This window comes from Lacerta agilis, chromosome 13, assembly GCF_009819535.1.
Source record: "Lacerta agilis isolate rLacAgi1 chromosome 13, rLacAgi1.pri, whole genome shotgun sequence".
NCBI lineage: Eukaryota > Metazoa > Chordata > Lepidosauria > Squamata > Lacertidae > Lacerta > Lacerta agilis.
Genome location: NC_046324.1, coordinates 4,795,038 through 4,816,195, shown reverse-complemented (window position 1 = coordinate 4,816,195; position 21,158 = coordinate 4,795,038). Strand labels below are relative to the sequence as shown.

The following is a 21,158-nucleotide window of genomic DNA, read 5'->3' as shown; positions in this document are numbered from 1 at the left end:
AAAGTAGGCCTGAAATTAATGGCACTGACTTCATGTTCATTAATTTCATTGGGTCTATTCTGAGTAAAGCTCAGATACCACCCAGTATCACTGCCAATGTGCATGGTTTGTCACCCGAGACTCTCCTGGGCCTCTGCCACCTCACATCATTGAATGAGTCTCTGGACCTCTGCTGCCCAGTTTGAGAAGGGGTGGGTCATACCTTGTTGAACAGAAAGGTCTTTACAATAAGTGGGCAAGAGAGGGGGTTTGACAGATAGCACTAGGGAGGGAGTTATGCATCTGCACTGCCCCCAGTAAAAGGCCCTTTCCCTATTATCTGCCATTCAGATCTTAAACTCCAAAGCTGATCTTGGGGCTCAGGTAGGTTTCCCCATGCAATTTGATCCTCTAAAATTTTCATACCAGCCCTTTAAATAGAGTGGCCTACCCAGACCATACCTCTCACTGGCCCTGCTCTGTGTCCTCTTTGAGTGCTTTTGCCTGGCTGAAATGTGTCTTTGAACTGTAATGACACCTCTTACTTGCCTGGATGGAGAAATGTGGGTAGGTGTAAAAACCTCTGGCTTTTGTTTGCCTGGAATATAGCATAATGAATAAAGCAGGGAAGATTAGGAGCCATATGTGTTTGGACTCCCAACGCCCACCAGCCCAGCCAGGGATAATGCGACTTGTATGTCAGCAAACAGGACCACCAGTTGCCCATCCCTGGTATAAAGGGAAGAGCCAAGTCCATTGCTCTGCCCACACCCGCTTTTGTGCCCTGCCCACCATTCATATGCAGCAGCCTTCCAGAAGGTTATGCATGAGAGAATGTGGCCTTGGGGCTGAAATAGGTCTGCCACCCCTGCTGATAGGAGGGGACATGGTAGAGAGAAGAGAATCTGAACCTTGGCTGCAGAGTGGAATATGTTTCTATGTCTGCTTAGGAGAGTTGTCATACATCATGTAGGATGTTCTCTGGAGTGTCAAGCTCAGTCAGCTCCTGATGTTTAGAAGATTGGGGTGGGGGTGTTGGAAAAGGTTCACTGGCTCCTTCAATGGTTTTGGGCTCAAGTCAAGACTGTTGGCATTAACTTACAAAAGCCCCACAGCTCAGGACCAGAATGTCTTGAGGCCATCTAGTCCCACATGAGCCTTCCACCTTTCGGTCAGCGGTGGCCCTTTGGAAATCCCTACCTGTTGTGGTCAGGGGTGTGGTGACTCTGTTTTTCAATGCTCCTGAGGTTTAGGTCCTCAGAATTTGCTAGTGCCAGGTAATAATAGTGCTACTTGCACATCTGCCCACGATTGTGGTGTCCTTAGTTCTGCCTACTTGTTGTGTTGCTTTGATGTCTAGTGCAGAGGTTAGGGTGGTAGACTAGGACTTGAAATATCAGTGTTTGAATCCCCATTCAGTCATTATGCTTACTGGGTGATTTTTGACCTGGCCAATCACCATCTTTCATCTCACCAGATCAAGGCTACCTCACAGGGTTGTTGTGAGGGTAAAATGTGGAGTGGGAGAGCCATATACAATGATGCCTTTACCTCCTTTGTGGAAAGATGGATAATAAATTATAAATGATGCAATAATAAGTAATTTTTACTTCCCTGCTGCTAAAACATTTATGGTGATGGTGATGATGTATTTAATATTTGTATTTTTTTAAGTATTGCAATTTTGTGAGGCACCTTAGAAAAAATCTGTTGACAAGGTAAAGTAGAAATGTACAAAATAAAACATAGCAACACCAAGGTTGATGGTGATTCTCCCACTGTTCATTGACAAAAGAAAGGAAGAAGTCACCCTATGTAGGAGTTTGTCCCTCAGCACAGCGCTTCCGCATGCACAGCCTGCAGGCGCTCAAGCCACCATGTCACTCCCAGGAGAGACACATGGCTCGGGTGTGGTAAGTGCCGCCCAGTGCCCCCCCCAAACTATGCCTCTTTCCTCAGCCTTTCTCTAGTTCCTTTAGTGCTGCTCTTTCTTAAAATGCTCCTCCTTCCCTGCTTGTCTGTAAACAGCCAGCATCATACAGTTTTCCTGGTTGTGTCAAGCAGTGCAATAACCACAGCCATCCCTGCCAGTTTTCTGCATGTTAGGGGAACGTGGAGCATTGTGTTGTTGATAAGCATGCTTCTAAACATGGGCCTCATAGAATTGTGTTTGCTTGGAGGCCAGTTTCAATTGTGTTGTTAGTTAATACACAGTTCTCTACACTCCCTCTTTAGTTTTTGAATGTGAAAATGCCTGGCCATAAAAAGGTGTTCACATAGCTTTATTGAGCCATTTATGTGAAAGGAAATGTACATGGAGCTACATCTGTACTTTCCCCTCCTCTTTTTTTTTTTTTACAGCCAAGACAAATACACCAGCTCCCTCATGACAGCCTTCTGCAGCCTGGTGCCCTTCAGATATTTTGAACTGCAACTCCCATCAGGCAGGGTTTGAAATTAGTCAGGCACCCGGCGCATATTGCGACTGGCAATCATCAGCCTTTTCAACTGGATGGAGATGTCCAGGAGATACCCTTGGCGCATGGCATCTCCACCTGCTTGGCTGCGTCTTTTACTACCCCGTCCAACACTTGATTTGCCCAGCAGCAAAAGATGTGTCCTTTTTTTGCTGCTGGGTGAATCAGGTGTTTGGTGGGATAGAGCAGCAGCAAGAGATGCATCTTTTGCTGCCGTGCTACCCTGCAGACCCCCAATTCACCTGGCAGCATTTTTTTTAAAAAATTATTTTGCTGTGAGGCTGCCTTGACTGGCAGCAATACACACACACACACAGGCAGTGGCGTTGCTAGCCTCTGCGCTGCTGGGGGCGGCGGCAGCGCAGAGGAACCCTCCTGGGGGAGGGGCAGAAAGGGGGAATTTCCCCCTTTCCGAGGCTTTTTTTTCGGCGGTGGGTGGTGGCCAGCGAGGAGGGCGTGACAAGCGTGACACCCTCCTCGCTAGTCGACCCCCCCCCCCCCGCCGAAAAAAGTGGCAGAAAGGGGGAAAAAGAAGCAGAGCCGGCGCTCTGCATTCAAGCCCCGGCTCTGCTTCCTTTCCCCGCCCCCCCCCGCGGGTTTTTTCGGCGGGGGGGGGGTCGAGTAGCGAGGAGGGGTGACAAGCGTGACACCCTCCCTCGCTGGTCGACCCCCCCCGCCGAAAAAAAGCGGCGGAAAGGGGAAAAAAGAAGCAGAGCCGGCGCTCTGCATTCAAGCCCCGGCTCTGCTTCCTTTCCCCGCCCCCCCGCGGGTTTTTTCGGCGGGGGGGGGGTCGAGTAGCGAGGAGGGGTGACAGGCGTGACACCCTCCCTCGCTGGTCGACCCCCCCCGTCGAAAAAAGCGGCGGAAAGCACCCCTTCCATGTGCTGCTGGGTGACGGAGGGAGCGGCAGCGCGTGGGAGTGGCGGGAGGGGGCGCCGCTTGTCACCCCCACCCGCCGCTTTTCACCCTGTCACTGGGGGCGTACCGCCCCCACCGCCCCTCCCCAGCGACGCCCCTGCACACAGGCGCCTAGACCTTTTGTTTTGCGCCCACAACCTAGGTCCTAGGAGCCACATGGCTCTTAGCATTCCTATCCCAGTTTCTAACACTGCCATCAGGCCTAACCAGTAGAACCCTATGAAGCCCAAGAGAGCAGCAGGTTGGCAAAGGCTTCCTTGTCGCATTTATGCAAGAAGAGAATATGTATCACAGGAGTGGGGTTTTTGTTTTTTTTAAACATATTCAGAGCCTAATTGCTTAGTAAATTAGAGTTCACTAGCCCTCCCAGTTATCACAGCAGCTGCAGCGTGCAAATTTGCTGCTACTTGCTCTCCAGTTCTCTCTGCTGTTGCCCAGATTCTGAGAGGCTATTAAACTATCAACTGCTAATTGGAAAAATGATGAGCAACAACAGAAGCATTAGTTATCTTGAGAGCAAGGGTGTTTAAAGCACAGCATCCTAGACAGGTCCTGCATAGCTTCTTGACCTCAGCTGGTTCCTCTCTTGACAATACAGAATGGTTAAGTCAGAATTCTCAGATTCTGAGCATTCAAAATAGATAAAAACAAATAGCAAGCTTCCAGGCCACATGATTATTGATAAAACTTGGAAATGTGTGTACAAATACTATTAAATGGCAAAGCAGTGAAGTGTGCATCAGTGTTTTTCATAACTGAGGGTGAGAGGGAGGTGAGCACTTGATAGCAAACCGTAGTTCTCTTAAATCTTCATCCCTCTCCCTGCATATCTTTTGTTTTCAAATAAGCAAGTCCAAATTCTCTCTCAAAAAATTGCACAGCTTAGTTGTACTCTGTGGGTCATTGTTTCCTGTGATTGCAGGAAGTTCAGCAGATTATCTGCATTCTCAACAAAGTAGTCCTGGTATCCTTTAAAGCTCATTAGATGCTAGTCCTTGTCTGCAAGATTTTATAACTATGTGAAAGGGAATACTGCTTCTTTTCTAACAAATAACATTTTAATATAGCTTGGATGTTATTATTTTGCCTTTCTTTATAGAAATTATTAATATCTTCCAACTTGAGGTAACTTAAATTCTTGTTAAACCTTTTCTGATCCAATAATCTCCCTGGGCATGTCTTTTCTTCTGCTTCATTTTATTTGAGACATGGCAATTTGTGGGTTGTTGCAAGCAGTATTAGAAACTGGTTTAGAAAAGCTATTTGCCACATGGCTCCTGGAACCTAGGTTGCAGGTGCAAAAACACAATGGCTAGTTGCCATTTTTTGTTCAATTTGATTTTTTTTACTGCTTTCTGAACACACTCAAAGGCTGTTAAGTTACAGCCATACCCCTATGCTTGAACCACTTGAGCTACACTACTGGGCTAAAGAAACAACCACATTGCAGTTCTTCATAAATTGCAGTCATTCAATTGTACCAGCTTCACAGATGTATACTGTATATACACACACGATAGTCTGGCACTGCAAGGGGGTTGGACTACATGACCCTTTGTGTCCCTTCCAACTATGATTCTATGACTAGCTAGATTTCTTCAAACCGCAATGAAAGCTAGGATTAGAGAAGTCCAGATTTATACTTGATTTTTTATAAAATAAATATGAAAACTGGTATTATATCGAATACATGAAAACCTTTCCTGCAGCCCACATTCATATGTTTATACTGTATTGTTATTTCTACATTGGAAAGGCAAACAGGTAGGAAGATGCAGTTACAGGTAGGTAGCCGTGTTGGTCTGCTGTAGTCGGGGGGGGGGGGAATCCTTTCAGTAGCACCTTAGAGACCAACTAAGTTTGTTCTTTGTATGAGCTTTCGTGTGAAAGCACATGAAAGCTCATACCAAGAACAAACCTGTTGGTCTCTAAGGTGCTACTGGAAGGTAGGAAGATGATAAGTATAGTCTAATGCAATCCCAGTATAAACAATGCATCTTAAAATATGAACTATTTATACTAAAAAGCTTCACACTACATCTTAGGGTGCTCTGGATCAGCTGTCATCATTTCATATTCTGAGAAATTTCACAATGAAATAGTGATTTCCAGTGCTTCATTCAGAAGCTCCTTGTTTGGAAAATGATACTGGATTTTTAAAAAGCCACCACACCCGATTGTCCTCTTATAATATTTATTACATCTTGGAGCCTTCAGGAAATGTTACAAAATGAAATTGTAGGTAAACCAATGCTATATCTATTGATACGCATTGTGTAGAATGTTGATGTATTTTTTTTTTACAGATGATTTTTTTTATGTACCTAAAAAAATCATTTTAAAATAAAGAGAAATACAAGCATCTTTTTTGGGCTTCGTTCATGCCCAGAAATATGCATCAAGAAACTAAAGATTGCAATGGAATAGAAAATTACGGACTTGGAAATTAATTACAGTATTTAAAAACCAAAACTACATCTTCCACACCATTTTCTTGAGAAAGAAAACAACTAGCTGCAAAATATTTCAGTTTTTCCAACAGAACAGGTGTACTAATGCTCATTCCCACAGAATGTGGTGATCTCGTTTACAATAACACAGCAATTACCGGTAAATGCTAAATTAACTATACTATATAGGATAAGAGAACTTTCTAGTTCCTCGGCACCATCCATCCATAGTTAAGTACTTTTTGGTTGTGCTGTTTTCAATGGGCCAGAGTCAAGGACATGCTTAGGGCTGTAATCCTTATAAGAGGATTTATTGAGAGTAAATTCTATTTAATAAGCTGGAAATTACTTCAGATAAAATATGTACTGAAAACATGTACTGAATCAGGCTGAAATGCTCCCATTGAAATCAATGAGATTTAAGTATATTCCCCACCATAAAGCCCCCTTTCCCAAGCCACTAACAAACAGTGAATAAGAAAAATACTAAAAGGTAAGAAACTGTCTATTCTATCAAAATGGTTGGAAGAAAGGCACAATCCTAACCATTTCTACACAGAAATATTTCCTACTGAATTCAAAAGGGCTTACTTGCAGGCAAATGGGATTGCAACCTAATTTGTTACTTTTGAGCAGTATCTCTCCAGTAATATCAATCCACCGCTCTCCTATTCATCAGAAACCTAAAGCAAAGCTGAAAACCTATCTTAAAAACAGGAAAAGGCTTATAAACAGGCTGCTCAGGAGGGGAGGGGAGGTGCAGGTTGGCAGGGCTGAAAAAGCTGCTTGTTGTTTAGTCGTGTCCGACTCTTCGTGACCCCATGGACCAGAGCATGCCAGGCACTCCTGTCTTCCACTGCCTCCCGCAGTTTGGCCAAACTCATGCCAGTCGCTTCGAGAACACTGTCCAACCATCTCATCCTCTGTCGTCCCCTTCTCCTTGTGCCCTCCATCTTTCCCAACATCAGGGTCTTTTCCAGGGAGTCTTCCCTTCTTATGAGGTGGCCAAAGTACTGGAGCCTCAGCTTCAGGACCTGTCCTTCCTGTGACCACTCAGGCCTGATTTCCTTAAGAATGTATAGGTTTGATCTTCTTGCAGTCCATGGGACTCTCAAGAGTCTCCTCCAGCACCATAATTCAAAAGCATCAATTCTTCTGCGATCAGCCTTTATGGTCCAGCTCTCACTTCCATACATTACTACTGGGAAAACCATAGCTTTAACTATATAGCCTTCCAAATGGCATTGTTTCTGGGATGGTGAAACAGGAGATTGCTTGTTTACTTATGCAAAAGTCTTGATGAGGAGTAACAAGGGAATGCCAGAAGCTGAATAACTGCTAACAGCTTTTCAGCTTTTGTGAGTGGTGGAGATTTCAAGTTGCATTCCATGTGACCAGAAATCTCCACTTGGTTGCTAGGGGGCGCTCCTCAGTCGTAAAACGCAGCGTGACTTCCTGTGATGGTAGATGCCAAACACTGGATTTCCACAGACTTTCCTGCAACTTATGAAGGGGAAGAAATGAATTATTTAGTTACTGGGAAGTTCTTCTGACAGCTGGTGTTTGCATTGTTCATTATTCTAATATTTCTGTTTTTCTTTCTGTCAGGCCCTCCTTGCCGTTTTTCCATGTCTCAATGGACTCCTAAATGTAATACAGTCTATACCCTCGAAGCGGATATGAAGAGTGACGTTTCTTCTGGTGCACCAAAGAGCCAGGAGAGCCTGAAAGGGATCCTTTTGAACCCTCCTCAGCCCATTGAGGCAGCCAAAAGTTTCCCTGAAGAAGTTGAGATGATTGCCAACAAAGTTGGGGATGAATTCTCTCACCTTTGTGGTGACTCTCAGAAGCAGAAGGACCTCAACGGAAATCGCCCGGAGCAAGAAACCATAGTCATGCGCAAGAAACGTAAAAACCAGCAGGCTGGTCCTTCCTATGCTCAGAACTGTGGCGGAAAAGAGAACCCCCGGATTTTAGGGTTAAGGCAGCGCCTTGATACGCAAAGCGAAGACAATGAGTCATCTTTTAGTGACTGTGTCTCTTCACCTTCATCTAGTTTGCATTTTGGAGACTCTGACACAGTAACGTCTGAGGAGGAGGACAAGGAGGCGGCCCCCGTGAGGCATGCTCGGCCGGTGTTGAATGCTTCAAGCAGAACTCATGGTACTCGGCCCCAAAAGTGGCCCCGGACAGAGACAGAGTCTGTTCCAGGGCTCTTGATGAAAAGGCCCTGTTTCCATAGCAGCAGTACTCTGAGGAGGCTCCCTTATAGGAAGCGGTTTGTGAAAACCAGCTCCTCCCAGCGGACGCAAAACCAAAAAGAGCGGATTTTAATGCAGCGGAAGAAAAGGGAGGTATTGGCTCGGCGGAAGTATGCTCTGCTGCCCAGCTCGAGCAGTTCTAGTGAGAATGACATCAGTAGTGATTCCTCTTCCAGCTCATCCACTGAAGGAGAGGAAGATATATTTGTGTCGACTGGCGATAACCACCCAAACAGTACTGCTGTTCCTTCAGGTAAAACCACCTTGCTGTCAAATAACTGTGTTTTCCTGCTCCTCTTCATAGTTTTCCAAATAGTTTATCTGCAGCTCTGGTCGCTTAGCTGGAGGGCCCATAGCTAAGAAATAGTGCATGCACTTTGTGAGTGGTGGATTCTCAGTTCAGGCTGCAGGGATTTCAGTTGAAGGCTCTCAGGGCTGCGGGGCAAGAGACTACAGAGAGCCACTGCTGGTCAGGGAGGCAATGTTGGCCAGATGGACCAGTACTCCTGACTCAGTAGAAGCTGGTTCATATCTTTCTATGTGGGATCCAGCCAGCCATTTATTGGGGTGCTGGGATTTTGGAGATGATTCAAGAGGAGGCTGCAGCCCAGATTCTTGGGTTCTGTTCCCTCGGCTAGGCAAAGTGACTCAGTCTTGGGAGGGAAGAGACTTTGCCTGATTTCAGCAAAAGGCTTCTATGAGAAAGGAGTGCGAGTTGGTGCGCCAAATTTTTAGTTGCCCGAAGTGGCCTGCCAACAAGTCCCATTACTACAGCAGTCAACCTCCCACTACACACACACACACACACACACAAACAAACATCTCAGAAGGGTGAACGTTGGCCTGGGTCCAGTTCATTTCCCTTAATCTATAGGGTTCTCAAACAGTTATGTACCTCTTGCAGAACATTTCTTGCATGTACCATGAATTAGGTGTGAGAGATCCTGGATTATATCTGGCCATGCAGAAGCACAGGCAAAGAGACACACTTTTAACAGTCTTGTTTCAAACTTCTGATAACCATAGAAGTGTCACATAGTCAGCGTAGACAGAATGTCACAATGGCCTGGTTCACACAACATGCCAAGCCCATGCAGTATTGTTTCTAAAAATTCAGCGTAGGTTACTCTTGTGACTGCCCACTTTCTACTAGCCTTTGCTGTACTATAGTCTGTAGCAACATTCCATGAATGAGAGTAAAATGAGCCCATGATGTATGGATGTAATACAGCAATTTTCCATTAACTTTGTTTAGGGACGCATGTGGCGCTGTGGTCTAGACCACTGAGCCTCTTGGGCTTGCTGATTGTAAAGTCGGCGGTTCAGATCTGCACAACAGGGTGAGCTCCTGCCCCAGCTCCTGCCAACCTAGCAGTTCTAAAGCATACCAGCGCGAGTAAATAAATAGGTACCGCTGTGGCGGCAAAGTAAATGGTGTTTCTGTGCGATCTGGCACTTGTCACAGTGTTCTATACACCAGAAGTGGTTTAGTTATGTTGGCAACATAACCCAGAGAAGCTGTCTGGACAAACACTGGCTCCCTTGGCCTGAAAGTGGAGATGAGTGCTGTACCCTATAGTCAGATTCAACTGGACTTAACTGTCCAGGGGTCCTTTACCTTTGCCTTTTACCAAACTTTGTTGAAGTAGGCTGGCCCATACTAGCATGTAAAAGGTAAAGGTAAAGGTACCCCTGACCGTTAGGTCCAGTCACGGACGACTCTGGGGTTGCGGTGCTCATCTCGCTCTATAGGCTGAGGAAGCCGGCGTTTGTCTGCAGAAAAGTACCTATTTATCTACTTGCACTTTGACGTGCTTTCGAACTGCTAGGTGGGCAGGAGCTGGGACCGAGCAACTGGAGCTCACCCCGTCGCAGGGATTTGAACCGTCGACCTTCAGATCGGCAAGCCCTAGGCTCAGTGGTTTAGACCACAGCGCCACCCGTGTCCCATACTAGCATGTACACTGGCCATTAGGGTGGGTCATAATTTTTTCACCCCTAAAATGTTTCCTCCCTTGATCTTGGGCGTATGGTATAAACATAGTTAAATTTCAAATTTGGGACAAATCGGTTAATATTTAGACCCTGCTCCTACAATTTGAAATTTTGCCTCACCATGAGTGATAAAAACATAGGAATTTGACTCATTTAATTCTCAGTATGTTAAATTGTGAACTAATAAACATAAATTTTAGGTTTCATGTAGAGCAATAGTTGCATACTATTATTTTCTGCAATATTTATTTATTTAAGATAAAACGTTGATAATTTAATGAAAAACCAATGGTTTTGGAAAAAATTATATGGAACAATTAAGCAAACGGTGTACTAAACATAAACAATAAAATGCCATTTATGTTTATTAGTTCACAATTTAACATACTGAGAATTAAATGAGTCAAATTCCTATGTTTATCACTCGTGGTGAGGCAAAATTTCAAATTGTAGGAGCAGGGTCTAAATATTAACCAATTTGTCCCAAATCTGAAATTTAACTATGTTTATACCACACGCCTGAGATAAGATCAAGGGAGGAAACATTTTCGAATTTTTTTTTTAAATGACCCACCCTACTGGCCATTTCAGCAATATTTTTTCCCTACACTCTTATCAGTGTTCTGAAGTCCGCTTATTTCAACTTTTCAGTGGCTCTGTCTGGAAGCAGGTGTACCACTCACATCTTTATGAATAGGAGTATTTATCAAAACCATCATTTCATTTTTAAAGCATGTTTCTTGCTGCTATTTGTTATTTTTATTTAACAAAATTTTTATACCACTTGATTGTAACATAACTTCTAAGTAGTTTATACGAAAAAGTAAAATTCTTACAAGTGCAGAACGAATATTGTGTGGCACCTGTAACAGTACCAATTCACCTGCTGTGGTTTTGAAAATGTGTGAGCACTGCCTGCAAAAGACTCCTGAGTTGATGGGGTGGAGGTTCTGCCCCTACCATAACAAGTTGCTCCATGAGCTGTTGTTTTCTGCCTGCACAATCCTGCTGCCTTTTTTGTAGATGTCTCTCTTTGCCTCTTCCTGACAAAGATGTGTTAGGCTTGTGAAACGGCTCCACAACGACTAGAACAAAAGTTGATGCATGTACCCAGTGAGCCCATTTGTTTTTGATATTTCTCATCTTTGGGTGGACGGTCATTGTAAATACGCTTTTTCATATCATCAGGAAGATCCCATGGAGGTTTTCTGTAAAATCTAAATAATAGGATATGAATTCAGTGCAAACAACAAAGAATTCATAGTACCTTAGAACTCTTTGTCTGTATTGTACTAAGCTTTTGTGGAGTAGAGCCACTTCATCAGATGCACAAAGGTTTACTTTCATTTGGCAGGTAAGTGCAATGCTTTTTTCCTGGGGGTACTCAAGGGTACACAGTACCAGTGCCTTCCACCCCTAAGGTTAAAAGTGTGGCACTTACTGTAACAACTTCATGGTGAGTACCGGCACATTTTTTTCTAATTAAAAAAGCATTGGGTAAGTGTATATACATCTCTGCTCCTGTATATAGCTGTCCACTGATGATAACTCTTGATACACCTGATGAAATGGACTCTAGTCCATTAAAACTTTGTTTTAACAGTAGATCTGTTAGTCTTTAAGATCCAAGAAGTTGTTACTATGAAACAGAGAAATGAAAACTGTATGAATCAGCAATTAGGATGCAGACATTAACTCTCCCACTCGTGGCTGGTGTTCCCTCTTTCAAAACTCACAGTGGTAACCCAACCACAAGGGACCACATATGACCAAACTCTTTCATGGGAGTAGTTTATGTATGCTTTTCAGCCAGTCTTGGCTTAAGAGCACAAAGAGAGACTGCTAGATCAGACTTTTGACTCCATTGGCATTGAAAGTGTCCACCTTCCTCCCTGGTTCCCTGCAACTATTTAAATATTTTTTGTTGTTGCTGGTCTTAATGTTTTTAGCAGTGTGATCCTCAAATTCTTTTTCAGCATCCTATATCGTCTGCTTGCATTTATTTTTCCAAAGTTTGTATTCCTTTTTGTTCGCCTCATTTGGACAAGACTTTCATTTTCTAAAGGAAGCTTAAGCCCTTATGCCTCTAATAGCTTCTTTGCTTGTTGAGCACACTAGCATCCTCTAGGCATTGGTGGTGCCTTTCTTTATCTGTTTTTCTTTTCTTTTTTAATTTTTAAAATGCTTTTATTAGCTTATTATACCAACACTCACAAGACAAACTTACAAAAATATATAATGACACACACAGAATGATACACAAACATCCCTATTTCAATTCTTATTCATTTCTATTTGACTTCCTTTCCCCTCTACGTAGGTCCAGTTCTGTACTTAATAAACTGTTTCTTTCTCAATTCCTCTTCTCTGTTTTTCCTCTATATCTTACATTTTTACACCATATTCTATATATAAAAAGGTACCTTTCTTTATCTGGTGTATGTTCCAGCTGAGCTTCTCACGTTGTGATTCTAAACAACTCCCAATCTTTACAGTATTGGAGAGTTTTGATCCTCTTGAGTTTGCTGAAAAGGAAGCTGAAAAGCAGTTACCTTTTTTGAAGTCAAACGTGATTGTTTTGTTTTTGTTTGGAAATTGTGCTATATTGAATTGGATAGCACTATAGCCGCAGTTTCCAATCAGTTCAATAACATTTGTATCTAACCTCTACATTGCTTAAGATTAAATCCAGAGTTCCTGCTGCACCCTGGTTGGTTCCATTGTTCTAGAGGGCAGGCATTTAGAAATGGTATTTTTTGTCATGACTGCAACACACATGCACTCAGTCTATGTGAGGGTAGTTAAAGGCACCTTACTATAGTGTTTCATCTTTTGGATGCCTCAGCATAAGAAGAGTTCTCTGCTTGATCAGTTCAGAGGCATAGGCTGGCATATTGTTTCCTGTGGGACCCAACCAGATGGCCTAATGGGAAGCCTAATGTTTCTTTGTGACAGATATTGGTATGGTGTGTCTGATCCTGGAGGTAATACACAACCCTCATGACTAGCAGCCACTGAATTTGTCTGATCCCCTTTAAAGCTATCTATGTTGCTACATCTTGAGATAGCAAATTCCATAACTATGTGTTGTGTGTTTTGCTGACCATTCAGTTGCACTGTAGAACCCCAGGTGGCTTCTCTCTTTGTACATGCAGAAATTAGACAGTTGTAGGATCTGTCTTCACTTGTAAGACAAAGATTTATTTTACGTGTTCAGTGACTCTTGAGTTTAAACTGAAATACTACACAATCCAGGAAAGTCTGTAAAAGCCTCTAGTGCTGGGGCATGCTTAGGAATTAGAAATGTTTTTCAGGGCATGCTTAGTCACAGCTTTGAAAATAAAATACAGTTTCCGAGGTTGCAAATTCATTCTCTCAATTATCTGCTTTCCATTGAAACTGTTTGGCAGGGAACATGCAGCCACTCAGATGTTTCTAGACTTCCAACTCCTGACCATTAACCATGATGTTAATGACCACTGGCCATGCTACCAGCCACAATGGCTACCCGGTATATTTTGCCTTCACTGTCAGAGGCATAATGCCTCTAAATACCACTTGCTGGAAATTGCAGGTCAAGAAGATGCTGTTGTGCTCATGCTCTTGCTCTTGCTCAGCTTGCGGGATTCCTGCAAGCATCTGGTTGGCTACTGTGAGTACAGGAAGCTGTACTAAATGTGCCTTTGGCTTGGTGAAGCAGAGGTCATCTTATCTTCTTATGTCTGGATCCAGTGAGAAAGTCCAGCATCATCTGAAGGGCTGCAGATTCCCAGTGTATGAGGCAAGCATTTTGCTGACGCTAAGCCAGTTGGTGTCTGGATGAGAGGTTGTGCTCCAAACTCCCATGTTTCTTTTGAACTTCACAGAAAAGCAGGATATAAATTAAACAATGCTGAGTTACTCTGATCTGGGAACAACAATTTGGTAGCTCTAATCTGCTCCTGACCTATCAAATAGCTCCTGACCCATTTTGGGCCAAAGCTGCTCCCAGGAACCACTGAAAGTGGCAGCACTCTCATTAAAACTAAATGTAATTGGCGCAGAAGAGTTGTATTACTACTTTTTGTAAGGTACGTCTTCTGCAACACTTACTGATTGCCTCGATTTTGCACGAGATACAGTTAATACCTTGTGCAATTCAAATCTAATGCAACTTGTTTCAGTCTTCTGTTTCCTTTGCGTTCTGCCTTTCAGGGAGTATTGATGAAGATGTGGTGGTGATCGAAGCATCCTCCACCCCCCAGGTCACTGCCAATGAAGAAATCAATGTTACCTCAACAGACAGTGAAGTAGAAATTGTAACTGTTGGAGAAAGTTACCGGTAAGGCCGATGTTCTTTTCTTTTGGAATATGATAATAACTTTGTGAATAAGGGCTGGACTTTGTTGAACAGCTGTTTCTTAAAGTCAGGGTTCAAAATTAGCAGGGGGGGAGTGCATTTTGCAACTAAGAATTCCCTGAATGAGATCACTTCCTGAAGCATAGTTCTGGTATTTGGCTGCTGACTGAGACTTAAGATGAACCATTCAAATGTCGGCAGCTGACCACTGAGAGCACAGGAGGAAAAATGCCTCCCAGCAAATAGCAATGGAAACACAACTAAGGATCTCACAGCCTTTTGCATTTGAAAAGAGCATTCTAATCAACACATTAGTGATCTGACTTTGTTGCTGCTGGGAGGGGAGACATAGGATGGCACCTTCTCACCACACAGGTAAGCTGGTGCTTCTAACAGTGGAGGACACAGGACAGTGGCAACAAGTCACAGTACTCAAAGTCTTGGTTGTTAAGCTCTTTTCAAATGCAAAGGGCTGTGAGAGCATCAAGGATAAACATAACTTAGATGGCTTGCTGCCCTTCCCACATAGTAACAGGAGTCTCCTCTCGGTCAGGCAGGTTAGAGTTTTATGTTTGAAGTCTCTTCAAAACAACAAGACAATGACAAAAATCCACCAACAGCATACAAATCAATATGGCTAACCCTAAGCCAACCCCAACCTTTCTCACCACCAAAGGTGAATAGTAGAGAACCTGCACAAGCGAAACCCCACATAGAAACATCGCCACCTGACCCCACCCCCACTCACCTTTCCCCTCTCCACCTCTTTCCCCCTTTTCTTCCTAATGTCTCAACAAATGAAACCGATCTGTAAAAAATGTTACTTGAAGAAAAAAAGAGACATTGCACATACTTTTGTAAACCTAGAAAATCTTTAATAAAAATACATTTAAAAAACAAACAGTAAGAGGTCTAATGAATGTCTGGAGATTAGTCAGTTATTTCTTTTCAGGGCAAATCATGTTGATAAATGTGGAGTGTGATCCAGAGGCAAAATTACTACATGTTAGTTTCTTTATATAATTTGGTATTAACATTGAGTCCTTCTGTTTTAGATTAAGTCATAGCACACACAGTATGTTCACCTTCAAAAAAATTCCTGCCCAAAGTATATGTGTATTTCCTTAAGCTTGGTGTTTCTGCTTTTAGAATAATTCAGAGATGTATAACTGTTAATAGAAATTGGTGGCTTTCTGCTTTGGGTGCTATATTTTTTGTTGAAATTATTAGAAGTAAGGAGAATATTTTTTACAATGCACTTAATTTGAACTTACTTCAAAATATAACCAAGTTACTACATAAGCTGGTACTAAAAGCTCCCTTTTATGTTTCTTTTTGTATTAAGAGCTGTGTATTATATATGATGTTACAAGAAAGAGAGCTTATATTTTCAATGGGGGGAATTATTATTATTACTGGTCATGAGAAGTGTGCATGCACACGAAAGCTTATACCAAGAACAAACTTAGTTGGTCTCTAAGGTGCTACTGGACAATTTTTTATATTTTTATATATATATTCAGAATTCCTGTGTTCATTGTAAGTTAGGGCTTTTTCACATGTTCATTTCTCCCTAATTTATACCAATTTGTATAAAACATTATTAACTGCTGATCTTAGAATGCTAAGTTGATTTAAAAAACACATTACATTTTTGCTGCTACTGGATAATTTTTTTGTTTACTTTAAATAAACAGATAAAAGTTTAAAACAACCCCCTTTCTTAATTGGCTTGATTTCAACCCCTAGCTACAATTCTAAAATGTTTTCTCTGGGCTTCATATGCACCTGCCTTTTTTTTTAAAAACAAAACAAAACACTTTTGTTTGCTGTATTGGGCACTTTAAAGAAGCCATAGACAGCAGTGCTCAAGTATGCTAATACCCAAACAAATTAAAAATAGAAACAACCCAACACATTTTTAAAAAGGCATTGGATGTCAGTCAGCCCAAGGTCTGGTTAAAGAGGAACCATCTTTTGCCTGGCTCCTAAAGGTGTATAATGAAGGCTGCAGGCAAACTTCCCCTAGCAGGCTCTCTTCCACAAAAATTCCTGTAGGGAAATTGGTGGATAGACTGTTTGCAGTTGGAAATAGCAGAGCCTTCATTATGGGATTCCCCCATCCTTGTGTTGATCTTGCCAGGAGGCAGGATGTTCACATAGTTGTATTAAAAATCCCTGCTAAACTATTATTTATTTCATGTTATTAAACTGAATTAGTTTTTTTGCCAAAATTTGGTTTTTAAAAGAAGAAAACCTGTAGTGTTGGTAGAATAGCTGTTTGTTTGTTTGTTTAAAAAGAAACAACTATTATATTTTTTCCCATGTAACATTTTCTTAAAGACTTAATGTACAATGCATTCTGAATGCATGCATTTTTCTCATGGGGTGAATTGGTCAGTACAGAATTCCATATTGTGAAATAGAGATTTGTCTGATGAAAATTGATGCATAAGGGAAGTTTTCTCGGTGATTGCAAATGTTGATCTCAGTTTGCCAGGAATTCAGAAGAATTCTTCACATGTACAATCTCATTCCCATTTGCCTTGTTTGTAAACCCTTTTGAATTCATTCAGTAGGATCTATTTCTGTGTACAAATGGCTAGGATTGTGCTGTTGGACCTGTTCTTCCGAGAATTTTGATGTCATAGACCTATTTCGCAAAAATAAATGGAATGTGCTGCTACATTGGGGGGGGGGGTGGCAACTAGCCGTTCTGATTTTGTGCCTATAATTCTAGATTCTAGAAGCCATTTGGCTCTAGCTTTTCTATCCCAGTTTCTAACACTGCTTAAACTTAATTGTATTGATTTCTATCACCCTCTTGTAGTTGGAACTTCCAAATTAGCTATAGGCCGCCCCTAGTATGGGCCAGATTGTTGCCATTTTTGTCATATGTTAAATCTTCTGCCCAGCTATGCTCTTTCTTTTTCACTATCTGATGGTACAGATGCCGAGTATTCTCTAGTCCCTGTCCTTCTGCCTCTGCAACAGAGCAAGAGAACCCTTCTCTTCAAATGTATGCATTTAATTACATACAGCACAGGTTTTCAACCTTTTTGAGTCCATTGCTCCCTTGACCAACTACATTCTTTCTGCGGCACCCCTGTGGAGCTCAGGAGCCCAGTTACGTCACCCCTTCCCTGCAGAGCTGGCAGCCTCTCACCCTTTTTCAAACACCCTCCCTCATGGAGTGTTCCCTCAGCCTCCTCTCCTCTCCCCTCTTCTTAGGAGTCTGTGTATTTATAATTGTCAATAAAGGTTTTTAATCTGTTGACCAGAGATTGGTCAACATTGGACAAAGAGATTGGTCTGCATGACTCAAAATTGGATGGTCCCTATGAGGCTTGGGAATAACTACTATTCTTGAATGTCTCCAGGTTGCAGGAAGTCGGTTATCCGTTAAAATATCATTGTTATACCTGGCCATTTGTTGGAAGTGTTTGTTCCTTAACTGTTTTGTTAAAGGATGCTGAGAATCCATCGTGGCCAGCTGATTTTCCCACCTTGAAGTTTTTAATTACTGTACTTCCTTTATCTCCTCTTCTGATATCTCCTTTTCCATACATTTACTGTCCTCCTCCTTTAGTTATAGGTATCGCTATAGTGTCTAAAATGTTCTTAATTTCTTCGAGAGGGAGAGAGGTGGAAGTGTACAGAAAGGAGAAAACCTTTTAAATTCTGCACATAATATTTTTGTACTATAAACCCTTTCTCCTGTCTTTATTTTTATACCTGTAATTACTGCTTTGTTTCTCTTTTTGCAACATGGCAGCAAAAATATTAATAATATTTTTGTTTTAAAGATACCAGTAATTGTACCATTGTTTTACCTATTTCTATTGCTTCTAGTTCTTTTTGCCCTTTTATTTAAAGTGCATCTCTGGGTTATTTGTGGGGCACAGGAATTTGTTCATTATTTTTTTCCAAAATATAGTCCGGCCCCCCACAAGGTCTGAGGGACAGTGGACCGGCCCCCTGCTGAAAAAGTCTGCTGACCACTGTGGCTTAAACCAAGGTTACAGTTGCCAAAACAGAATGTCTACTTGCCATTTTAGGGCAATACGGCTCTAAAGTCTTAATTTTTCAAATGAAGGACTGGCTGTGATTGTTAAACATCTGGCTAGTTCAGATGACAACCCTGAACTAGATTAAGATTGAGGACAGTCCACACACATATATAGACTTATTCCTACCTCTTTTTCTTAATGGTGACATGGGCCATTGATATCATAAGAATATTCTTCACAACTGTGAGCCGGGCAGTAAAGACAAGCTACAACAATTAACTATAATGTTGTTCGTCACTCCTGCTCAGGCTGCACAGAAAAAGCATTTTGGTTCCTGAAATCCATTCTGATTGTGCAGATAAAATAAAATGATCAAATTATACAGTCCAGATCCAATGATCCCCAGCCATGCACCTCCAGATGGTGGAGATGGAGGTAAAGAACCGTAATCGGTTGATTTTCGAAAGTTATGTTTTCCACATTCCTAAGCGCTCTCCATATCTTTTTTCCTAAAATCTATGTAAATATATTATATATAATAATGTCTCTTGGTGGGGCTGAAACACATGGGTGAGTTGATAGGGCTCTGTGGGCTCACTCAATGTCCTCTGGGGATAGTTCCAAGGCAGGTATTAGCAATTTAAACCACTGGATTATAAAAAACCACAATCTTGTCATTTTCTGCCCCTTCTGCAAAGCCCCTCAAACGAAGATTAACCCCTTTAAGTCTATTTTGAAAATCCCCCAGCTTTGATTTTATATCCATATTCTCGTGTAGCAGTTTCCCCAGCCATTAACTGCCTCTTCCTTGAGACACCCCTTTTCTTTCCAACCAGGGTCTCTTCCCAACTGGTAAGATTTTCGTGGAGTCTGCAGTGCTCAACAGGCCACTACTCCTGTTCATTGGGATGAGATGCAATGTCCAATAACTTGACAAATGAGATTTGACCAGTTTTCGTTCCCTCATGTACCTTCTCCCAGAGCCACCTCTATTTCGAGGCAATGCAGTGTTAAACAGCCAGCCGCCCTCAGTTGATACCTCCTTTTATATAAAAGTGAGGACCATTTATATACTGTACAGATTTCTCTTCACATTCAGTAGTGTGAATGCTGTTACACACTCTGTTAAAACAAAGCTTTGCCTTAGAAATAGAATTTGGGAGGGGGGACTGTTTCTCCACAGAGAACCAGGTGCTTTGCAAGCCCAAAGGTTTAATTCCTGGCATCTCCAGATAAGGCTGGAAAGGACTCCTATCTGATGCTGCCAGTCAGTTTAAATCCCACTGAGCAAGGTGGGCCAGTGGCCTAATATGGTTTATAGCAGCTGCTTATGTCAGCTACCTTTAAACTAGAACATTGCTTTCTACTGGTGAAGCAGAATATGTTTGTCCTTTCAGTTATTTACCTCAATATTTTGTTAATTTTGGCTGCTATGTCTCTGGGTCTTGAGCTTCTCTAGCTGCCATCCTGGGTTCAAAACGGAGCTTTACTAAACAAGGCAGTGCATGACTTCAGGCTGAAAACACAATTTTTTTGCTCTATGGTTACTCTCAAATATATTTACAGCTACCTCATAATATATGTCTCTCAACACAGACAACCAGTTACCACACAATCCATTTAATAGGATTACTTCATAGCTTTCCAGTGTGGGTCCTTGCTGTACCTCAGGCATATGAAAAGTTAGTCCTGCCATTGTATAGGAATGTAAAGTAAGTCAACAAATGTGAGTTTACTTTTAATACATGGTTCCTTTTTTTCTTTCCTCTCTCATTTTACTCTAGGCCTCACCATCTTCCTTGCTCCTGCTTCATTAAACCATTTATTATTATTTTATTTGTGCTGCACATGAAAGCCTCTTTCCATCTAACTGCAGGAATAATCTGTAGTTGTACTAGGGAGAGATATGCATATACCGGTAGTTCTCAAGCTGCCAATTATTTTGGTCTTTCATCTTGCAGCAGTGCTTTAAAGTGTCATCCTGGATGAAACTCTGCTGATAGATGCCGTGATGCCTTGATCAAAGATAAATGAATAAACCTTCTGAATTCAGTCTCCTCAGCAAATGAGGAGAGACCCAAGTAAAGTCTTCTCTCCTCCCTTTTTAGACTCTCAAAATGTATAGATCACTCACCCAGTAGAATTGATGGGAGCTTTGCTGTTAGTTCTAAACCAAACCCAATCCCTTCCTAGTCTTAAAATTTTTCTGCCACCCTAAGCCCCTCCCCTCAGCTTGCAGAGATTCCTGATCACAGCTGATATTATCCAGTTTATTGCCTGTCTAAAATCATTGGATCAAGTTTGTTATTAAAGATTATTTTAGCTGGAGTTTTCACCCCAGTTTTATGTCTGGCACGAGTATCACTCATTTGTCCATGGAGTCCAGCACTGGGTCAGCAACCTTTTTCAGCCGTGGGCCGGTCCGCCGTCCCTCAGACCATGTGGTGGGTCGGACAATATTTTTTTGGGGAAAAGAACGAATTCCTCTGCCCCACAAATAACCCAGAGATGCATTTTAAATAAAAGGGCACATTCTACTCATCTAAAAACACGCTGATTCCCGGACCATCTGTGGGCCGGATTGAGAAGGTGATTGGGCTGCATCCCGCCCAACGGGCCTTAGGTTGCCTACCCCTGGTCTAAGCCTTGTCCTTTTGAATCTCTCCTGCTCTGTAATTCAATACTCTCTAAAGCTACACAGCAGTAGAAAATCTGTTTACATATTCTTG

General features: G+C 42.2%; 1 protein-coding gene across 4 annotated transcripts in view; it reads left to right on the top strand.

Annotated features, from left to right (window-relative positions):
- The window catches only part of RNF111 (ring finger protein 111), a 47,880-nt gene that overhangs the window by 9,577 nt on the left and 17,145 nt on the right, over positions 1 to 21,158 (top strand). For all 4 annotated transcript variants that reach the window (XM_033166526.1, XM_033166523.1, XM_033166525.1 and 1 more), the window contains 2 exons: positions 7,433 to 8,338; positions 14,275 to 14,401. In XM_033166526.1, coding sequence (XP_033022417.1) covers positions 7,453 to 8,338; positions 14,275 to 14,401 — 1,013 coding nt within the window. In that variant the 5' untranslated portion in view covers positions 7,433 to 7,452. Of the gene's footprint in view, positions 1 to 7,432; positions 8,339 to 14,274; positions 14,402 to 21,158 lie in introns of those variants that run through there.